This window comes from Apodemus sylvaticus, chromosome 6 (genome assembly GCF_947179515.1).
Source record: "Apodemus sylvaticus chromosome 6, mApoSyl1.1, whole genome shotgun sequence".
In the NCBI taxonomy this organism is placed as follows: Eukaryota; Metazoa; Chordata; class Mammalia; order Rodentia; family Muridae; genus Apodemus; species Apodemus sylvaticus.
Window position 1 is genome coordinate 120,321,081 of NC_067477.1, and position 22,005 is coordinate 120,343,085.

The 22,005-nt window shown below is 36.4% G+C and overlaps 1 protein-coding gene across 14 annotated transcripts in view; it reads left to right on the forward strand.

The window, feature by feature from the left end:
* Birc6 (baculoviral IAP repeat containing 6) overlaps window positions 1-22,005 on the forward strand; it is a 178,184-nt gene that overhangs the window by 79,053 nt on the left and 77,126 nt on the right. For 8 of the 14 annotated variants that reach the window (XR_007978414.1, XM_052186357.1, XM_052186366.1 and 5 more), the window contains 16 exons: window positions 342-671; window positions 934-1,033; window positions 2,468-2,682; window positions 2,832-3,040; window positions 3,460-3,806; window positions 4,745-4,964; window positions 5,487-5,620; window positions 6,717-6,854; window positions 9,976-10,103; window positions 11,224-11,355; window positions 12,531-12,746; window positions 13,337-13,520; window positions 13,845-14,000; window positions 17,231-17,364; window positions 18,895-19,048; window positions 21,408-21,524. Coding sequence is in view for 13 of the 14 variants with exons in the window: in XM_052186357.1 (XP_052042317.1) it covers window positions 342-671; window positions 934-1,033; window positions 2,468-2,682; window positions 2,832-3,040; window positions 3,460-3,806; window positions 4,745-4,964; window positions 5,487-5,620; window positions 6,717-6,854; window positions 9,976-10,103; window positions 11,224-11,355; window positions 12,531-12,746; window positions 13,337-13,520; window positions 13,845-14,000; window positions 17,231-17,364; window positions 18,895-19,048; window positions 21,408-21,524 (2,914 nt within the window). In the remaining variant the exon portion in view is untranslated. The remainder of the gene's footprint in view (window positions 1-341; window positions 672-933; window positions 1,034-2,467; window positions 2,683-2,831; window positions 3,041-3,459; window positions 3,807-4,744; window positions 4,965-5,486; window positions 5,621-6,716; window positions 6,855-9,975; window positions 10,104-11,223; window positions 11,356-12,530; window positions 12,747-13,336; window positions 13,521-13,844; window positions 14,001-17,230; window positions 17,365-18,894; window positions 19,049-21,407; window positions 21,525-22,005) is intronic. The other 6 variants (XM_052186361.1, XM_052186369.1, XM_052186370.1 and 3 more) reach the window with 4 other exon arrangements.

Here is a 22,005-nt window from a genome sequence, read left to right on the forward strand (position 1 = left end):
TCTGCAAATTCTGCTTGTGAAATTGTATTCTGTCAGTTGACATTGAATTCACTTGGCTTCATTTGGTTTTGTGCAGAACTGGTTTCATTATTTATACTTAATTGTTCTGCTTGCTTTTGATTTTTTGAGCACTTTCTAGTTCCCTTACTAAATAAGAAAAAATTTTGTATAATATACTAAGAAATGTTCCTAACAAGGCAGTGTTTCATATGTTAAGTCCAGTTTTATCTTATATAACCAGGATCTTGTTAATCTCATTTAAGTTTATTATATGTAATCATCAAGTGTTCCTCACACCTTAGTTAAGATTTTTTCTATAGGTGTTGCTTTTACTTTTACAGAAAGCAAAGCTGGAAGCCAAATTGCACCAGACAACAGCAGCAGCAGCAGCCGCAGCTGCATCAGCAGCAGCCGCCGCAGCAGGTCCTGTTCACAACTCTGTGCCTTCCAACCCAGTGGCTGCTCCTGGATTTTTCATCCATCCATCTGATGTTATTCCACCCACTCCAAAAACAACTCCGCTTTTTATGACTCCGCCACTCACTCCGCCCAATGAAGCTGTTTCTGTTGTGATTAATGCCGAACTTGCACAGCTCTTTCCAGGCTCAGTCATTGATCCTCCAGCAGTGAATCTTGCTGCTCATAACAAAAATTCCAACAAGTCTAGAATGGTAAATGATGTTTTTAGTAAATGTTAACTTAAACAGATTCTTATATTTTAAATAAATTCTAACTTTGGAAGTTAAATGTTTAAATTATCATGAAAGTATATCAGATCATTTTGATTTTATAAAATATTTCAAAATGTATATCAGGAAATGAGACTTGTTAATTTAAAGTTATGGTTAAAAGGGTTTTAAGAGCAAGGGTATAAGTACAAAGTTATATTGTTTTGGGTGTTCGTTTTTTTTGTTGTTTTTGTTTTTTGTCTAGAATCCACTTGGTTCTGGCCTGGCCCTTGCAATTTCTCATGCCTCACATTTTCTTCAGCCACCGCCTCACCAGTCCATTATTATAGAGCGAATGCATTCAGGTAATCTTTGCATTTCTTTACTTATTTTTCTTGCTTAGTCTCTTGGGCCCCATTTATGACTTATTGCAAATAAATTACATTTGCTGTCAAGTAAGTACATTCTCCCAAGAGTAGTAACTACCGAAGGTGTGAACTGTGTAGGTTGCGTAGTTCCATTGAAACAAGGGGTTTGCTCTGTATCTTGAGTTTGTCTTGTTGAAATGTAAATGATACAAATGGTGTGCTTAAACTCTTGTTATTATACTAGAAGTAGACTGTATCACAGTATCCTAAAGCTAGCATTAAATCTCCATTTGCGACATACAGTATTCCAGAATTGGGATGCTTGCATGCATATTTACAGATAAATTTTAGCTACTTTAAACCTTCTAATTCTACTAGCTTTTAGTTTTATACTATAGAAACAAGAAAAAATTAAAATATCCTTACAGAGATAATGGACATACTGTATCTGTCTTTTTCATATGAGCAATTGAATCATATTGCTCTAAATGAGGGTATTTCAAAACATACTATATCTCTTGCTTTTTTCTACCCATTTAATTATAAATTGTTTAGCAGCATTTGTGCTTATAATATGTAGAAGAAAATTTTGTTTCTCTGCTTGTGAACAATTATTGATACTGTAGTTTGATTTTAACCTGTGGTCATAATTGTGTCATATGAGCCCCATGAGGGATCAAATATGACTTCTGGAAGAGCAGCAATATGTGCTCTTGACTGATGAGCCGTATTTTTATTTTATTTTTATTTTTTTGTTTGTTTGTTTTTGTTTTTGTTTTTTTTTTTTTTTGAGACAGAGGTTCTCTGTATAGCTCTGGCTGTCTGGCTGGAACTCACTCTGTAGACCAGACTGGACTTGAACTCAGAAATCCACCTGCCTCTGCCTCCCAGAGTGCTAGGATTACAGTGTGTGCCACCACCACCTGGTATGAGCCATATTTTTTAGTGATAGCATTACTATGTAATTTTCTATACATACTAAACCCAATATATTAGACTCCTTTGTCAGAAGTTAACAAGACCTTCACAAATAAAGTTACATAATACATTTTGGTATGTCTAATCTATCTTGTGATGACATTAAGACAAATATTCAGATTGGGACTTACATGTTTACCTTTTAATGCATCATTAGTTTAGTTGTTAAACTGCAGTGTTTGACATAGGAGGTTCCGCTCTATATGTGACTGCTTTTGTATTAACAGTCTTTAAATCTTCAGCTTCAGGTTTTTCAAAACTATAGTAGAGTTTTCAGCAAGTTTGGATCAAATCTCCTGCCTTGACATACTAAGCAATTATAGAATTTATGAATAAATATTGTACAGCTACTTTTACTTAGCTAGTTCTCTCATAGTTTAATAACTTGTTTGAGTATATACTTTGGTCACTTGAACCTTTTTTGATGCTCACATGCTTCCATTTCATTTACAGGAGCCAGGAGATTTGTGACCCTGGATTTTGGAAGACCTATACTATTGACAGATGTACTCATTCCTACTTGTGGAGACTTGGCGTCCTTATCAATTGACATATGGACATTAGGAGAAGAAGTGGATGGAAGGCGTTTGGTAGTGGCAACTGATATCAGTACACATTCACTAATTCTTCATGACTTAATACCTCCACCTGTGTGCAGATTCATGAAGGTAAAGAACTTGTAGAAAGTAACTATGTTTTTCATGTTTCTTAGTACCACCTTGATAAATTACTAAAGAGTATACCTATATCTTTCAAAATACATAGCTCAGACTATTAAATATTACCACGTGTGTGTATTTGCAATTTTTCATTTCAGATAACTGTCATTGGACGCTATGGAAGCACAAATGCCAGAGCAAAGATCCCCTTAGGATTTTACTATGGGCATACCTATATCTTACCTTGGGAAAGTGAACTGAAGTTGATGCATGATCCTCTAAGAGGTGAAGGAGAATCTGCCAACCAACCAGAAATTGACCAGCATTTAGCAATGATGGTTGCTCTACAAGAAGATATACAGTGCAGGTTAGTGGAAATTTGCTCATATATTTTGTTAATTTCTGCTAAGAAATGTTTTCTACATAGAAAAGAGAAAAGGAGGACAGGTATTACAGCAGGACTGAAGACATGAGAATGTTGTTTCCTAATTGGTAGTAGCATTTATTAATATTTGTGAATAGTAGTTTGTTTGTTTGTTTGTTTGTTTTAAGATAGGGTCTCTATTGTAGCTCTGGCCTAGAAGTGACTGTGGCTGTTATCCCTTCACAGATAGCTGCACACTTTTGCCTCTGGAGTACTAGGATTAAAGGTCTTCACTACAGTATCTAGCCCAAAAATAATTCTACATAGTAGTTGTCTTTAATATATTTTAAATGATGTGCTTTTTCGTGTGTAGATATGATAGAAGACTGAAGGAATGTCTGTCCGTTTATTTTTACCCATAGATATAACTTAGCCTGTCATCGTCTGGAAGCGCTTTTGCAGAGTATTGATCTTCCTCCTCTCAATAGTGCGAACAATGCACAGTACTTTTTGAGAAAACCAGACAAAGCAGTTGAGGAAGACAGTAGAGTTTTTTCTGCTTATCAAGATTGTATTCAGCTACAGCTTCAACTAAATCTGGCTCATAATGCAGTTCAGAGGCTCAAAGTAGCCATAGGTGCAAGTCGGAAGCCGTTGAGTGAAACATCAGGTCCAGAAGACCTGATTCAGACGTCGTCCACAGAGCAGTTACGCACCATTGTGAGATACTTACTGGACACGCTGCTCAGCCTCCTGCATGCTTCCAATGGTTTGTATTTGGAATGCTCAGTGACTTAGAGACTGGGAATGGGTTAATATTTTTCTGCTACATGTTTTGGGTACATAGAATTTTTTTCTGGGAATCTTTTTTTAAAAAATGAATGTGTGGTGCTGTGCATTGGATTGTTACTTCATACATGCTAGTTAAGTATTCTTCACTGGTTTATCTAGTCATTTTAGTTTGCTATCCTTTTTAATTATTTAGCAAATTTAGATTCACTCATTTATTTTCTCTTTAAAGGTATTTTTTTTTTTATTATTATTGTTGCCATGTTATATGTTGAATCTACGGCTTGGCACATGGTAAATAGGTGCTTTCCTACTGACTGCATCCTCATGCCTTTTATTCCAATTATTTCTTTGTAAGGCTTCTCCTAGCAACTCTGGCTTTTCTAAAACTCACTCTATAGACCAGGGTGGCCTCAAACTCAGAGATCTGCCTACTTCTTATTCTAATGTTTCTTGAATGAATTTTGAGTACTTAGGTTTGTTAAATTACTATGCATCTGTATATGAGTGAGAAAATATTAAACATTGCATAAAAGTAGAATAGTTAACGTATTCTGACCTAATACAGTACTATTGTTTTCTAGCCATGTGCTACTTCGGATTGCTCACTTATGTTTATAGTGCCCCCTCTTAAGATGTTTGATCCTTTTTTTAATTTATACAATTTCCAATATTCACTTGTAAGGGAATTTGATAAATCTGACCACAGAAATAAGAAACACAGTGTATGTGCAATCTCTTCTTACTGCTAAATATTTTACAACTAATTTCTATATAAAAGCAATAAATAAGTCACAAAATAAATAGATTATAATTGTTTACTCGTTCCTGGGGGAAATTGTGTATGTAGGTGTACTGGTGTTGCTCTTAACACCATACATACATTTAGATAAGTCGTTTGTTTCTTTCTTGTAACAGGGCATTCTGTTCCTGCAGTTTTGCAGAGTACCTTTCACGCTCAGGCCTGTGAAGAACTGTTTAAACACTTGTGCATCAGTGGGACCCCAAAGATACGATTACATACTGGCCTTCTCCTTGTTCAGCTGTGTGGTGGTGAGAGATGGTGGGGCCAGTTTCTTTCTAACGTTCTTCAGGAACTGTATAATTCAGAGCAGCTTCTCATCTTCCCACAAGATAGGTAGGTTGGAGAGATCAGTGTCTGTCTTGTTCACTTGGAGAGTCATTGTCAGAGTGTGAAGTTTGGTTTATGAGGATAGTAAATGTGAAGATGTAAAATAAAATAGGAGTTTTCTTGGGTTGGCAAGTACTAAAGTACATGAGCTCTAATGTGTTCACCCTTGGAGATGTTCTGGATCAATCTATGGGATTTTATAGGTCTTGGTATGTATTTTCTATAAGATCATGCTGTGCTTTATCTATCAAATGTGATTTTTTTTTTTTTTAAAGACTCTTGATAGAGCTTGTTCTCTGCTAAGTGCCTGATTTCTTAGGGGTAGCATTAGAAAAAAAATAACCAATAACTAGAATAGAAACTCATGTTACATCATTTCTCCTGTTAGAAATCTTTCTTCCTAATTTACAAAGAATGGTTTTAAGAAGCAAACATGCTTTGTAATAATTCCTGTGTTAATGCATTTCTTTAAAAGTGGAACAATTTAAATTCATTCTCACTGGTCATTTTCTTTGTATCTGTTTGCAGGGTCTTTATGTTACTTTCCTGCATTGGTCAGCGATCACTTAGTAACAGTGGAGTATTGGAAAGCTTACTAAACCTCTTGGATAATTTATTGTCGCCTCTTCAGCCAGAGTTAACCATGCACAGAAGGACAGAAGGTATTATATAAACTGACTGTTTTTAGTGTTCATAGTTACTGTAAATACTGTTTCTAGAAATGTTTTTGATGTATTTTAATAGTCATTGCAGTGCATTTTAATCATTTTGTGATGTAGGCTTTAGAATGTATAGCTTTCTTGTGGTTGACTACCACAAGCAATTTGTCTTTTTCAACCCATTATTTGAATTATGAACTTTGATAGTTTGTTTTATCTATCTGTTCATCTATTTATCTTGAGGTTTTCTTGGTTGTTTTTGAGTCACTGTCTTACTTGGTTGGCCTGTTTGCCCTGAAAATTGCTATGTAGAACAGAATGGCCTTGAACTGAGAGGTTCTTCTGCCTCTTTAAAGCTGGGATTCTAGTTGTGCACCATCATGTCCAGCTTTATCTTTGCTTGTTTTTTTTTTTTTTAATTGACAGGATTTAATATGTAGATTTTGCTGGTCTGGAAACCCATTATGTAGACCAGGTTGCTTTGACCATACAGAGACCCACCTACCTCTTTCTCCTGAATGGTGAACCTGAATATCTTTGAAATCTTTCAGCCTCCTCATATGTTTAAGCTTTAAAAGCACATTTTGTTTTTGGCTAGTGATACGTTTCATTTGAGCATGAAAAAAGCTATAGAGAGTATAAATGTTAGTATGAATGATAAGATGTGCTACATGTTTTATTTTTGGTTTCCTGTGTGTTTTTTATCTTCTTTTGTATCTTGTTCTTTTTTTTTTCCACCTTCATTAAAGATTTATGTACATGAGTAGTACACTGTAGCTGTCTTCAGACACACCAGAAGTGTGCATTTGATCCTATTACAGATGGTTGTGAGCCACCTTGTGGTTGCTGGGAATTGAACTTGGGACATCTGGAAAAGCAGTCAGTGCTAACTGCTGAGCTATCTCTCTAGCCCCTTCTATCCTGTTTTTTATTAGATCAATTTTTCTACTCACTTTGTCTCCCTGAGTGTCTAGTTTTAAGGTATATTGTAATATTTTGGTGTTGGTCATGATGCAGTGTGTTCTTGATTTATAAGATGGTTTCTCAGTTGTCCTTAGAACTCGTGTTTACTTCAATCTCCTCCTTGTTTTCTCTCTAGGAGTCCTGGATATTCCCATGATTAGTTGGGTTGTTATGCTGGTGTCCAGGTTACTGGATTATGTGGCTACTGTAGAAGATGAAGCAACAGCTGCAAAGAAACCTTTGAATGGTAAAGACAGGGAAAGGTTTCTGACAGGTATCGGAAGTTTATAATAACGTGTTGGTGGGGATTTACAGTGACTCCACGCTTGTTCCTGATCTGGCTGTTGGCCTGGAGATAGCCATATGTATGTAATTTATGTAAGATATGAGTTCATTTTCTTTAGGAATCTGCTGAGAAATAGAATTTATATGCGGTAGACAAACTTCTTTGTCTGGATATGAATTTTATGTAGTTTTCACCCCTGCTTACTTAAACACTTTCAGAAGTGAGATTATGGCAAGGGAATTTTAAATTTTTTATTTGCTTATTTTTTATTTTTGAGATTATATTTTAATTATATTTCTCCTTTCTTCCAATAAAAATTGTAGTAGGCCATAAAAAAAAAACAACAAACCATTATTCAGTATAGTTCAATTGTTTTCTTTAGTGACATTTGTCCTTTATTTTTCAAGTTGGAAATTTCTGACATTGTTACTTAATTTTTAGTAGTCCTGGAACACAAAAGTTTACAAATGAAGGGAAATCAGACATATAAAATCAACTGTATTTTTATATTCATTATAATTACCAATTATTTTAATACAAGATTTTAGGCAGTTGAACAGCAAATAGAATTTGTACTTTGATACTTTTCTGTACTTTGATATGCTAATAGTTTTGGGAAGGTGAAAGAGCGCTCTCAGATATGGGGAATTTATTTTATGTTGGTGTGAAAAAAAGTTTGTATATCAACCATTTCCTCAGTTATAGCATAAAGGGATAAACATTAGCATTGAGGAATTACAGTTTTAAGTTACATAAAATAAGTTGTATTGGAAGTCTTAAATCTTATTTTTATTGATTGGTATTACCAAGGAGGAATGATGGGTAGACATTTTCAGGGTTTGACGATTTTGAACTAAGATGATTAATGAGTATCAGAAATAAGAACACATTTTAAAATTATGAATGAATCAATAAGAAGAGGGTTTCTGTATGGAGGGGTATGTGTTTAATTCCAGCTATTGGGCAACAGAAGTATTATATTCTTTGTGTAGTTCAGCTAGTGCTGTATATATAGTGAGACCCTATCTCAAAATAACAACAAAAAAGATCGGAGAAAAAAGAGTGGTTTTAGGCCTGACGGAGGCAAAGAATCATGCACAATAGTGTGGACATGTTCCAAAACACAAGCATAAATGTAATTATGCAGTCTGCTGTTTGAACTATTAAACCCATTTTGGCAGTCATTAAATAACCTTTTTGGTGGTTGTACAAAACCTTTTTAATATTATTATTGTCTTTGTTGTACAAAGCCTTTTTATTATGTTGTTGCTATTATTATTTCTTGTGTAGAACACATCAAAGTTATATTGTTTAAGATGAACTATTTTGTGGTTTTGGTTGTTTTGGTTTTGTTTTGTTTTAAATTAATTTATTTACAATCCAGCAGATTACCCCTCCCACAGTTCCTCATCCCTCTTGTCTCTGAAGGGTACCTCCCACTCTGGCATCCCTCTTCTCTGGGGCCTCATGTCTCTTGAGGATTAGGAGCATCTTCTCTGACTGAGGCCAGTCCAGGCAGTCATTTGCTAAGTGTGTGCCAGGGTCCTCGGACTAGCCCCTGTATGCTCCTGGCTGGCTGCTCAGTCTTTGCGAGCTCCCTGGGGTTGAGACTGCTGGTCTTCCTATGGGGTTGGCCTCCCCTTCAGCTCTTTCAATCCTTCCCCTAATTCCTCCACAGGGGCCCCTGACTTAAGTTCAGTGGTTGGGTATAAGTGTCAGCATCTGCCTCAGTCAGCTGCTAGTAGGACCTCTCAGAGGACAGCAATGCTAGGCTCCTCTCTGTAAGCACATCATAGCATCAGTAATAGTATCAGGCCTTGGTGCCTGTGCTGTGCCGCCCCATGAGATAGATCCCAAGTTGGGCAGGTCACTGAACCACCTTTCCTTTAGTCTTCATTTTTTCCCTCTGCAGACAGGAATAATTATGGGTCAGGAATTTTGACTAGGTTGGTAGCCTGTCTCTCCACTTGAGGTGAGAGGCTCCCATTGAAGTCCTGGGAGCCTTTCACCTTCTAGTCTCTAGTACTTCCTAGAGGGCCCCCCTTTTTCCCTGAGGCTACAAATATCCATTCATTCTCCTGGCCCCCTGGACTTCTCTCCTTTCTGTCCCAGGAGAGACAGAAAGGAGAACATACCTGATCCTGTTCCCCTTTTCCCTTCCCTTTCTTCCTCTCCAATAAATGGTGCTTGTCTAAGTAGCTGTCTATATGTAGAAGAATGAAAATAGATCCATATTTATCAACTTGTTCAAAATTCAAGTCTAAGTGGATCAAGGACCTCAACATAAAACCAAATACAGTGAATCTAATAAAAGAGAGAGTAGGAAAGAGCCTCGAACTCATGGGCACAGTGGGAAATTTCCTCAACAAAACAGTAACTCAGGCTCTAAGGTCAGGAATTGACAAATGGGACCTCATGAAACTGAAAAGCTTCTGTAAGGCAAAAGACACTGTTAATAGGACAAATCCGCGACCTACAGATTGGGAAAAAACCTTCCCTAACTCTATATTCAATAGAGGGCTAATATCTAGAACATATAAAGAACTCAAGAAGTTAACCTTTGAAAAGCTAAATAACCAAATTAAAAATTGGTTTTGGGGCTGGGCAGTGGTGGCCTTTAGTCCCAGCACTTGCGAGACAGCGGCAGACGGATTTCCAAGTTTGAGGCCAGCCTGGTCTACAGAGTGAGTTCCAGGACAGACAGGAATATACAGAAAAATCCTGTCTCTGAGGGAAAAAAATGGTTTTGGTTTTTTTTGGGGGGGGGGTGGTGTTGCAGATAGGACAACCCTGGCTGTCCTGAAACTCTTTGCAGACCAGGCTAGCCTAGAACTCAGAGATCTTCCTGCCTTTGCCTCCCAAGAGCTAAGACTAAAGGTGTGGGCTACTACTGTTCAGTTCAAAATGAATCTTAAGCATTGTGACAAAGTGTCTGGAATGCTCAAGAGATTGGATACAGGACTCTGTTGTCAGTCATTAAATCTTCAGAGAGCAGTCTTTAAAATGCTTTGTCTTCATTGGCATATTGTTGTGGTTTTTGTTTTTGTTCTATGGAAATTACTCCAAAGTCATATTTAAAAGAATTATTAATAAAATCTTTTCTTTCTAGGTAACCAGTGGAGTTTTATTAACAATAATCTGCATACTCAGAGCTTAAATAGATCCTCCAAGGGAGGCAGTAGCCTCGATAGATTATATTCTAGAAAAATCAGAAAGCAGCTTGTACATCATAAGCAGGTAATGGTCTGTAACTTTGCTTTAGTTTTAAATTGAAACTAAAGATTATCATTACAGATGTCATTGGGTATCATCTGTTGACCTTAGACATTTAGCAAGCTGCCTAGGTTGCTTTACTACTTTGGTGACTGTATTTGTAAAATGCCAAACATATCTACTTCATGAAGTTTTGATACTCTTTAAACTTCTTGGTTTTCATTTCCTATTGTTAATTTTACTGCTTGTTTAAATGGTTTGTTGATTTTGTTTTCCTTGCTCTGGAGGGTTTTGATTTTTTTTTTTTTTTTTTGTGGAAACCCAATAACATTTATTCTTAAATTCCTCATGGCCTGGAGTTGACCTTTAGATGAAGTTATTTGTCATCTGCCCCTCTAACTTTTACATTTTAATTTCTTGAATATTAGATAGTATTGAATTTAAGTTTGTGGAACAACTTGCACTTATTTTCTCATCCAGGATATTTGGATGTGCTAAGTAAATTTTCTTTCCTTCTTTCTTTCTCTCCCTCTCTCTTCCCTCCCTCTCCCCCCTCTATCTATCTCTTTTTTAATTTCTAAGTACATATTTTTAGACTTTTGCTTGGATAAATGGACATGTTTTTCGGACGTTAGTAAAGGTTCCCAGAGTGTTCAGATTCTTTGTTTCAGGTAGTGTTGTCTTTTGTTGCCTTTAGATTTGTGTATTTTGTGTAGTGATTAAGAAAAATATTGGTATAGAGGTATACAGTATGTTTCATTTTATGTCGTGCTTCTTCAGAGTGGTATTCTTGGGCTTAACTATGTCAAATATATCAGTACTTGGCTTTGTATATGAGTACTTTCTATGTATATGAGTGTTTTGCTTGAATAATGAGCATCTGGTAATTGAGGAAGCCAGAATAGGGTATCAGGTTTCCTGGCACTGGAATTATAGATGGTTGCTAACCACTGGGTGGATGTTGGAAACTGAACCCAGGTCCTATGCAAGATCAGCAACTGCTGAGCTATTTTTTTGCTAAAATAATTTAATTTTGTATTCAGAATATTATTTGAAGTATTAATTCTGAGAGAAATATAATAATTTATGGTTTTGTTCTTAACATTGGTATTTTTAAGATTAAGTTGTTTATTTGTGTTTTAAGCAACTTAACCTACTAAAGGCAAAACAGAAGGCTTTGGTGGAACAGATGGAAAAAGAAAAAATACAGAGTAACAAGGGCTCGTCATATAAACTGCTAGTAGAGCAAGCAAAACTGAAGCAGGCGACCTCCAAGGTAAGGCCTGCCCCTGGCCATGCAGTCAGAGGCTTTATAACAATTGGCAAATGATATAACATTCAAAGTCAGAGCATTCAGCATAATCTTCAGAGTGCATTCAGAGTCAGTAAATTAGAAATCAATAATCTGCAATTTTACGGATTGGTCATTTGACATTGATGGGTCTGTCTGTTATTTTATTATGATATAATAAAAAAACATTATAAATATGATCTCCTTATCCTATTAAAGAAAAAATAAGTAAATACTTGTCATTTCTTTTTTTTCTCCAGATATGTAATGCAGAGATTTAGATTTGGCGGTAAAACTTCTTTGTATAGAAATGTGCATATGACTCAAAAACTGTCTTTGCCACATTTCAATTCCAGTGATATTTTTAAAATATAATTAATTTTTTTCCTAATGATGGTATTTGCCTATAATCTCAAAATAGAGAAAACAGTAAACACCCATTAAATTTGATTTCATTATTCCATATTTACATGCCACCTAAGTATTGTTGAATTTTAACTTCTGATTTTTTTTTTTTTTTTTTTTTTTTTTTTTTTTTTTTGATTTTTGGTTTTTTGGATTTGGATTTTTTGAGACAGGGTTTCTCTTTATAGCCCTGGTTGTCCTGGAACTCACTCGAGACCAGGCTGGCCTCGAACTCAGAAATCTACCCGCCTCTGCCTCTGCCTCTGCCTCCCAGAGTGCTGGGATTACAGGTGTGCGCCACTACTGCCCGCCTGAATTTTGTATTTCTATAAAGTATACTTTTCTACATTTTGAAATAATTTGAATAAATGTTTTGGTAAGATTTGTTTTAAATGTTATATTTTATCTATTTTATCGCCTGTATTTAAGTCTGTTGTATATCATGTACTTTAAATAGGAGATATTTATGCTAGTCAATATAGGCAGGTTTTAATAATTAGCCAGGTATGAAGGTTCATGCCTCAAAACAGGGAGCTAAAACAGGAAGGTGAGAGGTTCAGGATCACGTAGAGATAGGCTGGTCTAAAGAAACAGTTGTTTTAAACAAACTACCCTCCCATTTTAAACAAACTACCTTCCATTTTTTCTTGGAAGCTTATAGTACATATAAAAATTATGTACATTAGAAATTGTATGTTGGATATTTTCATCCATTAAATAAACATTGCTCTATATCATGTATATTCTGTATGCAGCATTTTAAGGATTTGATTCGCTTGCGCCGGACAGCAGAATGGTCTCGTTCTACTTTAGACACTGAAGTTACCACAACAAAAGAGAGCCCTGAGATAGAACCTCTTCCATTTACTCTGGCCCATGACCGTTGTATCTCAGTAGTACAAAAGCTTGTCCTGTTTCTCCTCTCCATGGATTTCACATGCCATGCAGACCTCTTATTGTTTGTCTGCAAGGTAAGTAACCTGCAGTACAGGGTTTGATTGACATGACTAATAAAAAGAGTCTTCTTGGTTTTTCTCTTTTGTGCTCGCTTTCCTTGTTTTATTATACCTTGAAAGGTTTTAAAAAGTACTTTTCTCTTAGTTCCTGGGAAAATCAGATGGACTTTTTTTATTTGGTTCAAACTTGAGGGCTTAGAATGTAGATAATTTAGGGGTACCTATCTTTAATCTTCTTTCAATTCACATAGGAAATATATAAACATAAATGAGATTACTGAATGACTTTGAATGCCATGATTGTTTTCTTGCAACACATTCATTGTTTATTTGTAAATATTCACCCAAATTTAAAACCTGTCACAAAATCTGGACCTGGTGTCTCCTTTAATCTCAACAGTCAACATGGCTGAAGCAGGTCAACCTTGTCTATAGAGTGAGTTCCAGGACAGCTAGGGTTACATAGAGAAACACTGTCCTGAAAGTAAATAAATCTATACTGAATATTTAATGTTCAAGGTTTCATTATTTGTAATTTGTTTTAAGTAATTTATAGAAAAATTAAACATCTGCTTTGAAAGCACATGATTTTATATGTGTTTCAGGTTCTTGCACGCATTGCAAATGCGACCAGGCCAACTATTCATCTGTGTGAGATTGTGAATGAGCCGCAGCTAGAAAGACTGTTGTTGCTTCTGGTTGGAACTGACTTCAATAGAGGAGACATCTCTTGGGGTGGTGCCTGGGCTCAGTATTCTTTAACCTGTATGCTGCAGGACATTCTAGCAGGTTTGTCAGGATTAATTTTTCTTATGGTATGTCAGAATTAGCATCTAAAGGAAAATGTAAGGAAATTTCTAAATGCATAAATGACGCAATAGCAGCCCTTTAGCTTTCTCTTCTTTGACAGTTGGAACAGTGGTCTTAGAAAGTTGCTAGGTGACTAGAGTACGCAGGTAGGGAAGCCTCGTTTGATTATTAGTAAGAAGTAGACTGCTCAGTAGTCCTTCTATGACCGTAGAAAACCATTCTGTCAGCTTCTTCATCTGTTATCTGTGGGCAATAAAAACATACAAATTATTAAAATGGTTAGGACCATCTCCTCCATCACAGGAGAACTGTTGGCTCCGGTGGCTGCAGAAGCGATGGAAGAAGGCACCGTGAGCGAGGATGTTGGCGCAACAGCTGGCGACTCTGACGACTCCCTGCAGCAGTCCTCTGCTCAGCTGCTGGAAACCATAGATGAACCATTGACACATGAGATAGCAGGTGACTCAAAAAGTTACATTCAAAATAGTCCTCACTTCTGTCTTTTAAAAAAATGTGTTTCCAGTTGAGGAATGTTAATGACATAAAATTGAGTTTTGTTTTTTTCTGTTATGTCTTTTAAAACAGAACTTTTTTCTTTTACATCTTTTTCAATTGTTTCATAGTATACTAAGCATTTTATTTTAGTGTAATTTATATATTGCTTTCATTTTATACCATTGTAAGTATTTTGAAATATTTTCTTAATTTCTTTTCTGCTGTTGTGGACAAAACAATACCTAGAAGTTAGCAACTTGGGAAGTAATTGGTACAGAAGAGTCAGTTCACATAGTGGCTCACAACCATGAATTGCAGGATCTGCACTCTCTTCTTATTTGTGTAGGCACTAGGCTTGCACGAGTCATGGGGGGTTGGAAGGAGAGAGCACTCAAATTATGTCCAAAATTACGCAGTTCATATATTAAGGTTTTGTTTCATTACTGGGAAAGTTGTAGTGACCAGGAGCTTGTTAAGCCAATCACATCTATAATCTGAAAGCAGAGATGGATGAATCCTGTGCCCAGCTCACTTTATCTTTTGGTACAGTCCAGAATCTCAGTACAGTGAATGGTTCCACCAGGAGTGGGCGGGCCTTCACATTTCAGTTATGCCAATTAAAAAGCTCTCCCATGGGAATGTCCAGGGCTTAAGCTTCCAGATGATTCCAGAACTCAAGTTGACAGATAGGATTAACCATCCCTTACATGTTGAAGTGTTGAAGACAAACTTGAAAGCTCTTTGTGTTTTAACCTCTAAATTTGGGGATATTTTACATATTTCTTCTTTTATATAATCTGTATTTGTGATTTGCATGAACAGATGATTTTTATAAGCTGGGTAATGCTTTTTAAAATGTAAGTTTTATTTAGTATTAAATAAACACACGCACACACACATTCTACAGTCACTTTCAGTTGTTTGTTTTAGTCATAGGTTCCCTCGTAGTCCAGGCTTTTCAACTCATTCCTTTGTCATTTGAAAAGACTGTTTGCATATAGTTCCTGTTTGCCGCCCAGAAGCTTGTGCACCTACCTTTGCCATCAGCGCCCTTCTTCAGCTCCTCATGTTACAGTTCGCTTAAGTAACACGCAGCTCTACCCTAGCCCTTTCTTAATTAAGTACGAAGAAGTGATATATCGGCTTTTATATACATATACAGAAACTAGTAAAGGCTTGTGTTAGCTGGGCATTCTAGAAATGTGTATTTAGTGAAAAGAAAGGATGAGAAAGTAATCACTGCAAGTTTTAGAAAACTTCAAAAATTGGACACATCTAGGTGCAAGATGATTTTATAATAAATATTTTATAAGTAGCCTGGCAGTGGTGGCGCACGCCTGCAATCCCAGCACTCTGGAAGGCAGAGGCAGGTGAATTTCTGAGACCAGGCCAGCCTGGTCTACAGAGTGAGTTCCATGACAGCCAGGACTATACAGAGAAACCCTGTCTTGAAAAAACCAAATCCAAACCCCCCCCCCCAAAAAAAAAATATATATATATATATATATATTCTTACAACTTAATTCTCTTTGGCTTTAGCTTGAGTTCTTCATGATACTATTGTAATTATGGTTGAAATATTTTAAAGAGAATTATGTGGTAAGTGTAACAAAATAGTAATTCATTTTAAATAAGTTAATGATTGTTTTGAATCGTAAGATTTATCTCAGTTTAAGAAGAGCTAATAACTCACTGATATTGCATTGACATCTTTATAGTGTTAAGTGATAAGTTTGCATGCTGATTAATTGTTAGTTATTTTAAAGTGTATGTTATATGCAAATGAAGTGTTTAGTTCTATAACATAAAGCAGTGTTTCGTTTAAATTTCATGTAATATACTCTACCAGTGAAATCTTTTTTCCATTTTTATTAGATATATTCTTTATTTACATATCAAATGTTACCTCTTTCCTGGTTTCCTTCCCAGATATCCCCTAACCCATCCCACCTCCTCCTGTTCCCCAGTCATCCCGCCCACGTCCCTGTCCTGGTATTCCCCTACACTGCTGCATCTAGCCTTCCCAGGACGAAGGGCCTCTCCTCCCTTTGATGTCCAACAAGGCCATCCTCTGCTGCATATGCATCGGGAGCCATTGGTCCCTCCATGTGTTGATGGTTTTGTCCTTGGGAGCTCTGGTGGTACTGGGTAGTTCATATTGTTTTTACTCCTATGGCACTGCAAACCCCTTCAGCTCCTTGGGTCCTTTCTCTAGATCTTCCATTGGGGACCCTGTGCTCAGTTCAATGGCTGGCTGAGAGTGCCCGCGCCCCCCCCCCCCCCCCCCATGTTTGTCAGGCACTAGCAGAGCCTCCCAGGTGACAGGTATATCTGGATCCTGTCAGCAAGCACGTGTGGGCATCCACCAATAGTATTTGGGTTTTGTAACTGTTTATGGGATGGATCCCTAGGTGAGGCAGTCTCTGGATGGTCTTTTCCTCAGACTCTGCTCCACATTTTGTCTCTGTATCTCCTCCTGTGTGTATTTTGTTCCCCCTTCTAAGAAGTGCCACAGTATCCATACTTTGTTCTTTCTTCTTGAGATTCATTTTATCTGTGAATTGTGTCTTGGGTATTCCAAGCTTCTGGGTTAATATTCACTTATCAATGAGTGCATATCACGTGTGTTCTTTTGTGATTGGGTTACCTCACTCAGGATGATATTTTCCAGTTCCACCCATTTGCCTAAGAATTTCATGAATTCATTGTTTTTAATTGCTGAGTAGTATTCCATTGTATAAATGTACTACATTTTCCTTATCCATTGAGGGACATCTGGGTTCTTTCCAGCTTCTGGCTATTATAAATAAGGCTGCCATGAACATAGTGGAGCAGCATGTGTCCTTATTACATGCTGGGGAATCCTCTGGGTATATGCTCAGGAGTGGAATAGTGGGATCCTCTGGTAGTATCATGCTTAGTTTTCTGAGGAACCACCAGACTGATTTCCAGAGTGGTTGTACCAGCTTGCAACCCCATCAGCAGTGGAGGAGTGTTCCTCTTTCTCTACATCCTCACCAGTACCTGCTGTCTCCTAAATTTTTGATCTTAGCCATTCTGACTGGTGTAAGGTGAAATCTCAGGGTTGTTTTGATTTGCATTTCCCTGATGACTAAGGATGTTGAACATTTCTTGTAATAAACTTCATGTAACATACTCTACCAATGAAATCTTTTTTACTCATCTATCTGAAGGTACACCTCCTCTCTCTTCTTTGGAAAAAGATAAGGAAATTGACCTTGAGCTACTTCAAGATCTCATGGAAGTTGACATTGATCCTTTAGATATTGATCTAGAAAAAGATCCTCTTGCAGCCAAAGTTTTTAAGGTATTTTGTGTTAGAATAATTTCATATTACACATTTTGGCTCTTATTTACAGCACTAAGATACACTGCATATGAACTGGACTTAAGAGCTCTGTATCCATATTATTCCATCCAGTAGATAGACAATGCACAGGTTATTGTTTTAGGATCACGTGAAACTTTCTACTAAATGATCCATCATAGGATCCAAGTGAAATTTTTAGAAACACACAGACAAACTGAGATAATATCTTGTGTTTTATTAGACTATAATATGGTAATACTTGAAGTCAATAATAAGAGAAAGTAAAGGAATCAAAAAACATTTCTGAATAAATAGTGGGTCATCTAAGAAACCATAACAGAAACATTCATAGAGACAAATGAGAATCTCTACGATATAAGAAAGTTTATAGCAGTAAGTACACATAATAAAAAATATTGTAAATATCAAGTAAATAACCTAATCTTGAGGGTTTCAAAAATAAATAGCCAATCATAAACACGATGGCAAGAAATTAGTGAAATAGTCAAAGAGCTGTGTATAGTATCAACAAAATAATTTGTTCTATGAAAAGTTAATTAGCTAGCATATCCTTTTTTAGTCTAATAGCAGGAGTAACAATTAAAACCACGCACATTTGCTGCCAAGTGTTTCCTATCATGCAGCATGCATTAAGCTGCAGTATTTTGTGCCTCTTTAAAAACAATGAAGCAATGGCAAGATGGCTGGGAGGTTGACTTAGCAGGTGAGAGCATTGGCTGTTCATGCAAAGGGCCTGGGCTTGATACCCTGTGCCCAGATGGTCGTGCATAACCATCTGTTACTCAAATCCCACAGGATCTGATACCCTCTTCTGGCCTCCACAGGTACTAGACATGTGTGGCACACAGACATATGCTTTAATACACATCATAAATATATTTTATAAGATTAATATAATTTAATATAACAAACAATTAAAAGTACTAATGCCAAGGGTGTTTTGATCTCCAGCATCCACGTGGTAGAAAGAGAGAAATGATCTCATAACATTGTCTCACACTAAATAAATCAACTTCTAAAAATTGAAGTAAAGATCAAATGTTAATTTCATATATAGTACATATTTTCCCCTTGAATTCATATAGCCATGTACAGTTATGTAATAAGAATTCGTAGAAGCCAGGAGATGTTAGTTATGGATTACCTGAATTTCAAGCAGCCACTTGGGAGTCTTACCTAAGATCAGATTCTTGCTGTCATCATTTCTATTTTTCTCTATCCATTTTTTGATGGAGATGCATTTGTAATACTTATATAATTATTGCTCTTTGATATATCATTTTATTAATAAGGCTAGTTAGCTTTCAGGTAATCTTACAAATTATTCTGTGTCAGAAAATAAAGCAGAATATTACTGAACCATTTTTAAATTAATAAAATTCCAACAACTTTGGGAAATTTAGAAGGAGGAAAATGTTTATTTTGTAGGCTTACTGGTCATAATACTGTAAGTATGCATAACTCAATAAAAGCATTAACTTTGTTTTTTTTGTTGTTGTTTTAAAGCCTATAAGCAGTACATGGTATGACTATTGGGGTGCTGATTATGGTACATATAATTATAATCCTTACATTGGAGGCTTGGGGATGCCTGTAGCAAAACCACCATCAAACACAGAGAAGACTGGATCTCAGACTGTCAGTGTTTCAGTGTCTCAGGGTAAGTGCATAAGAACATTTTAAGGCACTAAGACAGTTATAAATTTATGTTTTCTTTTGAGAAGTTGAATTTTGTATACACAATTTCTGAATTTGCTCTCACGAGTGTGCTGTCTTTACCATTCATACCTGTTTCTGTCAGCATGGTGAAAGAGTTTCCATGTATTAGTGGTCCACCTTGATTTCTCTCTTTAAGTAACTCTAAGCTAGTTGATGATTGTTTGATATGTGAAGTAACAAACACATTATTGTAATTTCTTTTTTTCTTTGAGATTACAATATAGTTGCATCATTTCCCTCTTCCCTTTCCTTCTTCCAAACCTTCTCATATACCCCTCCTTGCTCTCTTTCAAATTGATGGCTTCTATATTTATTCATTGTATTATATGCATAGGTAGATAGATCGATAGATAAGTAGGTAGGTAGGTAGGTAGATTTGTAATCTTTCTAAATATATAAATCATGTGCTCAGTTTTTGTTTGTTTTTTTGGATTTGGTGGTTTTTTTTGTTTGTTTGTTTTTTGTTTTTGTTTTGTGTGTTTTTTTTTTTTTTTTTTTTTTTTTTTTTTTTTTTTTTGAGACAGGGTTTCTCTGTATAGCCCTGGCTGTTCTGGAACTCACTCTGTAGACCAGGCTGGCCTTGAACTCAGAAATCCATCTGCCTCTGCCTCCCAGAGTGCTGGGATTACAGGCGTGCACCACCACCGCCCGGCTATGTGCTCATTTTGTAGCATGTCACTTGTATGCCTGTTTTCAGGCAGTTTGGGTAGTCATGTTGCTGAGACTGTATGGGTCTAATGTTGGACACTACTGGGAAACAGTCTCACAACATCACCCAACTTCCTGATCCTCTGGCTCTTACAGTTGTTCTGCCTACTCTTCTATAATGCTTCCTGAGCCTTAGGTATAGGAGTGATTTCTAGGTGTATCCTTTGCGATTGGGTTTATAGCTCTGCATTTTGATTGATTATTGTTTCCAATAATGGTCTCCTTTTGTGGTAACGAGGTTTCCCTGATGTGGTGAAGACTACACTTCCCTGTGGGTATTAAGGACTAATGTTCGAGTTGTTGTTAATGGATTATGCTAGTTTAGAAAAATGGTGGTTGTAGGTTCTTCTCCCAGACCCCTTACTTCACTACCACTTAGTTGGCTAGGTTTCTAGTATCAGGCATGGTTTCTCTTGTTGAGCAGGTCGTGAGTTCAGGTAGAGAGCTAGCTGCTCATTCTTCGGGAGGAAATACTCATCTCAGTTCTAGTTCAGGAGACTCTGTCTTCAGCAATAGGGGCTCATTCACAAATGTGGAAGTCCACATTTGTGCACTTCCAAAGGTAATAGCAACAATTTATATGTTTTAGGAGTCTCTTGGACAGCCTTGACTAACAGTTCAAAAGAGGGTTTCCAGTGTCTGGTATTGGGGTTTTGTTAGGTGGTCTTTGCCTCTTGGAGGGTGTATTCTCTGCCCTGATCAAAATATACATTTAAATAACATATTTATCTACAGAATTGCATTTAAGTTTTTTCTTTTTACCTTAAATGTGTGCGTACACGTGAGACAAACACTGAGTATGTTTCTAGATAGGTTTTTATTAAATTTTAACTTGGTCCTTGATTTTCTCTTTTAATCAGGTGCTTATAATGTATTAATGTCAATTGTTTTTATTGTAAGCTTAGCCATATTTATAATTTTGATCACCTTCATGTATGGTTATTAAATATACTCACCAAAATACTTTCATTTAATTGGATATGGTAAATTGTCTCAGATATGACTAATAGGACTCTTTAAATGGCCTCTGGCTGTATAAGTAGTTCTTATTCTTTGAGCATTTTCTAGTCTTAGAGTATGATGATGCCTCAACTTCATTTTCTACTTTTGCTTGTATTTGAAAGTTAGTTTCTTCTATAATTACTATATTTTAAAATTTGTTTAAAGAAACCAAGATTTGGATTGTAGTTATTACTGTCTTATGTTACTATATGAGTGTGTGTTTACACATTTATCTTGCCTAACATTTATTTTTGTATCTGATAATCCTCTGTTGATCGTGGGTTTTTGTGTTGTTTTTTGGTTTTCTCTTCTCTTTGGGAGAAAGCCATATCACCTTCTTTAGTGTATTTCCTTCCACTGTCATCATGTCACTGACTTATTCAACATGTCTCAGTGCCATTCAGTTCCCATCTGAGCAAGTTGTTGCTCTGATATGCTCCTTGGTTTTAGTGCTTGATAGCACATGTCAGCATTTCTTTTCGTGAAGTAGAAGCCTCACCATCCTCTTCTGGGATCAGATGTTGACACATATCTGTAGTAGGGAGTCCATGAGTAACAACTCTTTAGATATCTCCTCCTCCCTTTTGTAGCTTTAGATGCTCGTCTAGAAGTTGGCCTTGAACAGCAAGCAGAACTTATGTTGAAAATGATGTCTACTCTGGAAGCAGATTCCATTTTACAAGCATTAACAAATACATCTCCTACCTGTAAGTTTGATTACAGTTCACATGTTTACAATGGATTGTTTCTTTTCTGAGAATCATCAAGGAAAAACTTAAAATTCTGTGTGGTAGATTTGAAGGAGCTTTGAGTTTATGACTTACAACTTTTCTAACTTGGTGTCCTGTTGTGAAATGAGACAATGTATTCACAAATGGACATTTGAGGTGTATGCCAAATGTAGATTCAGTCCAGAAACCTAAAGCATATTCTGTTTATATGCAATTGTGTCATTAAGGAAATACTAGGGAATACTAAATAATTCATTATTTTGATTATATATTCATGACACAACACACTTTTTAAGTATTAGTTAGCTTCTTTATTTTGAAATGATAGGCTGGATAGTATACGTGAAATGTCAGTCAAAGGTCTCCTAGCCAAATCCCAGAATTGAGAGGCATCACATTGTAATTACAGCAAAAGAAAGGCAGTCTTTTTCGTAATGGTCTGGATGCCAACAGGTGA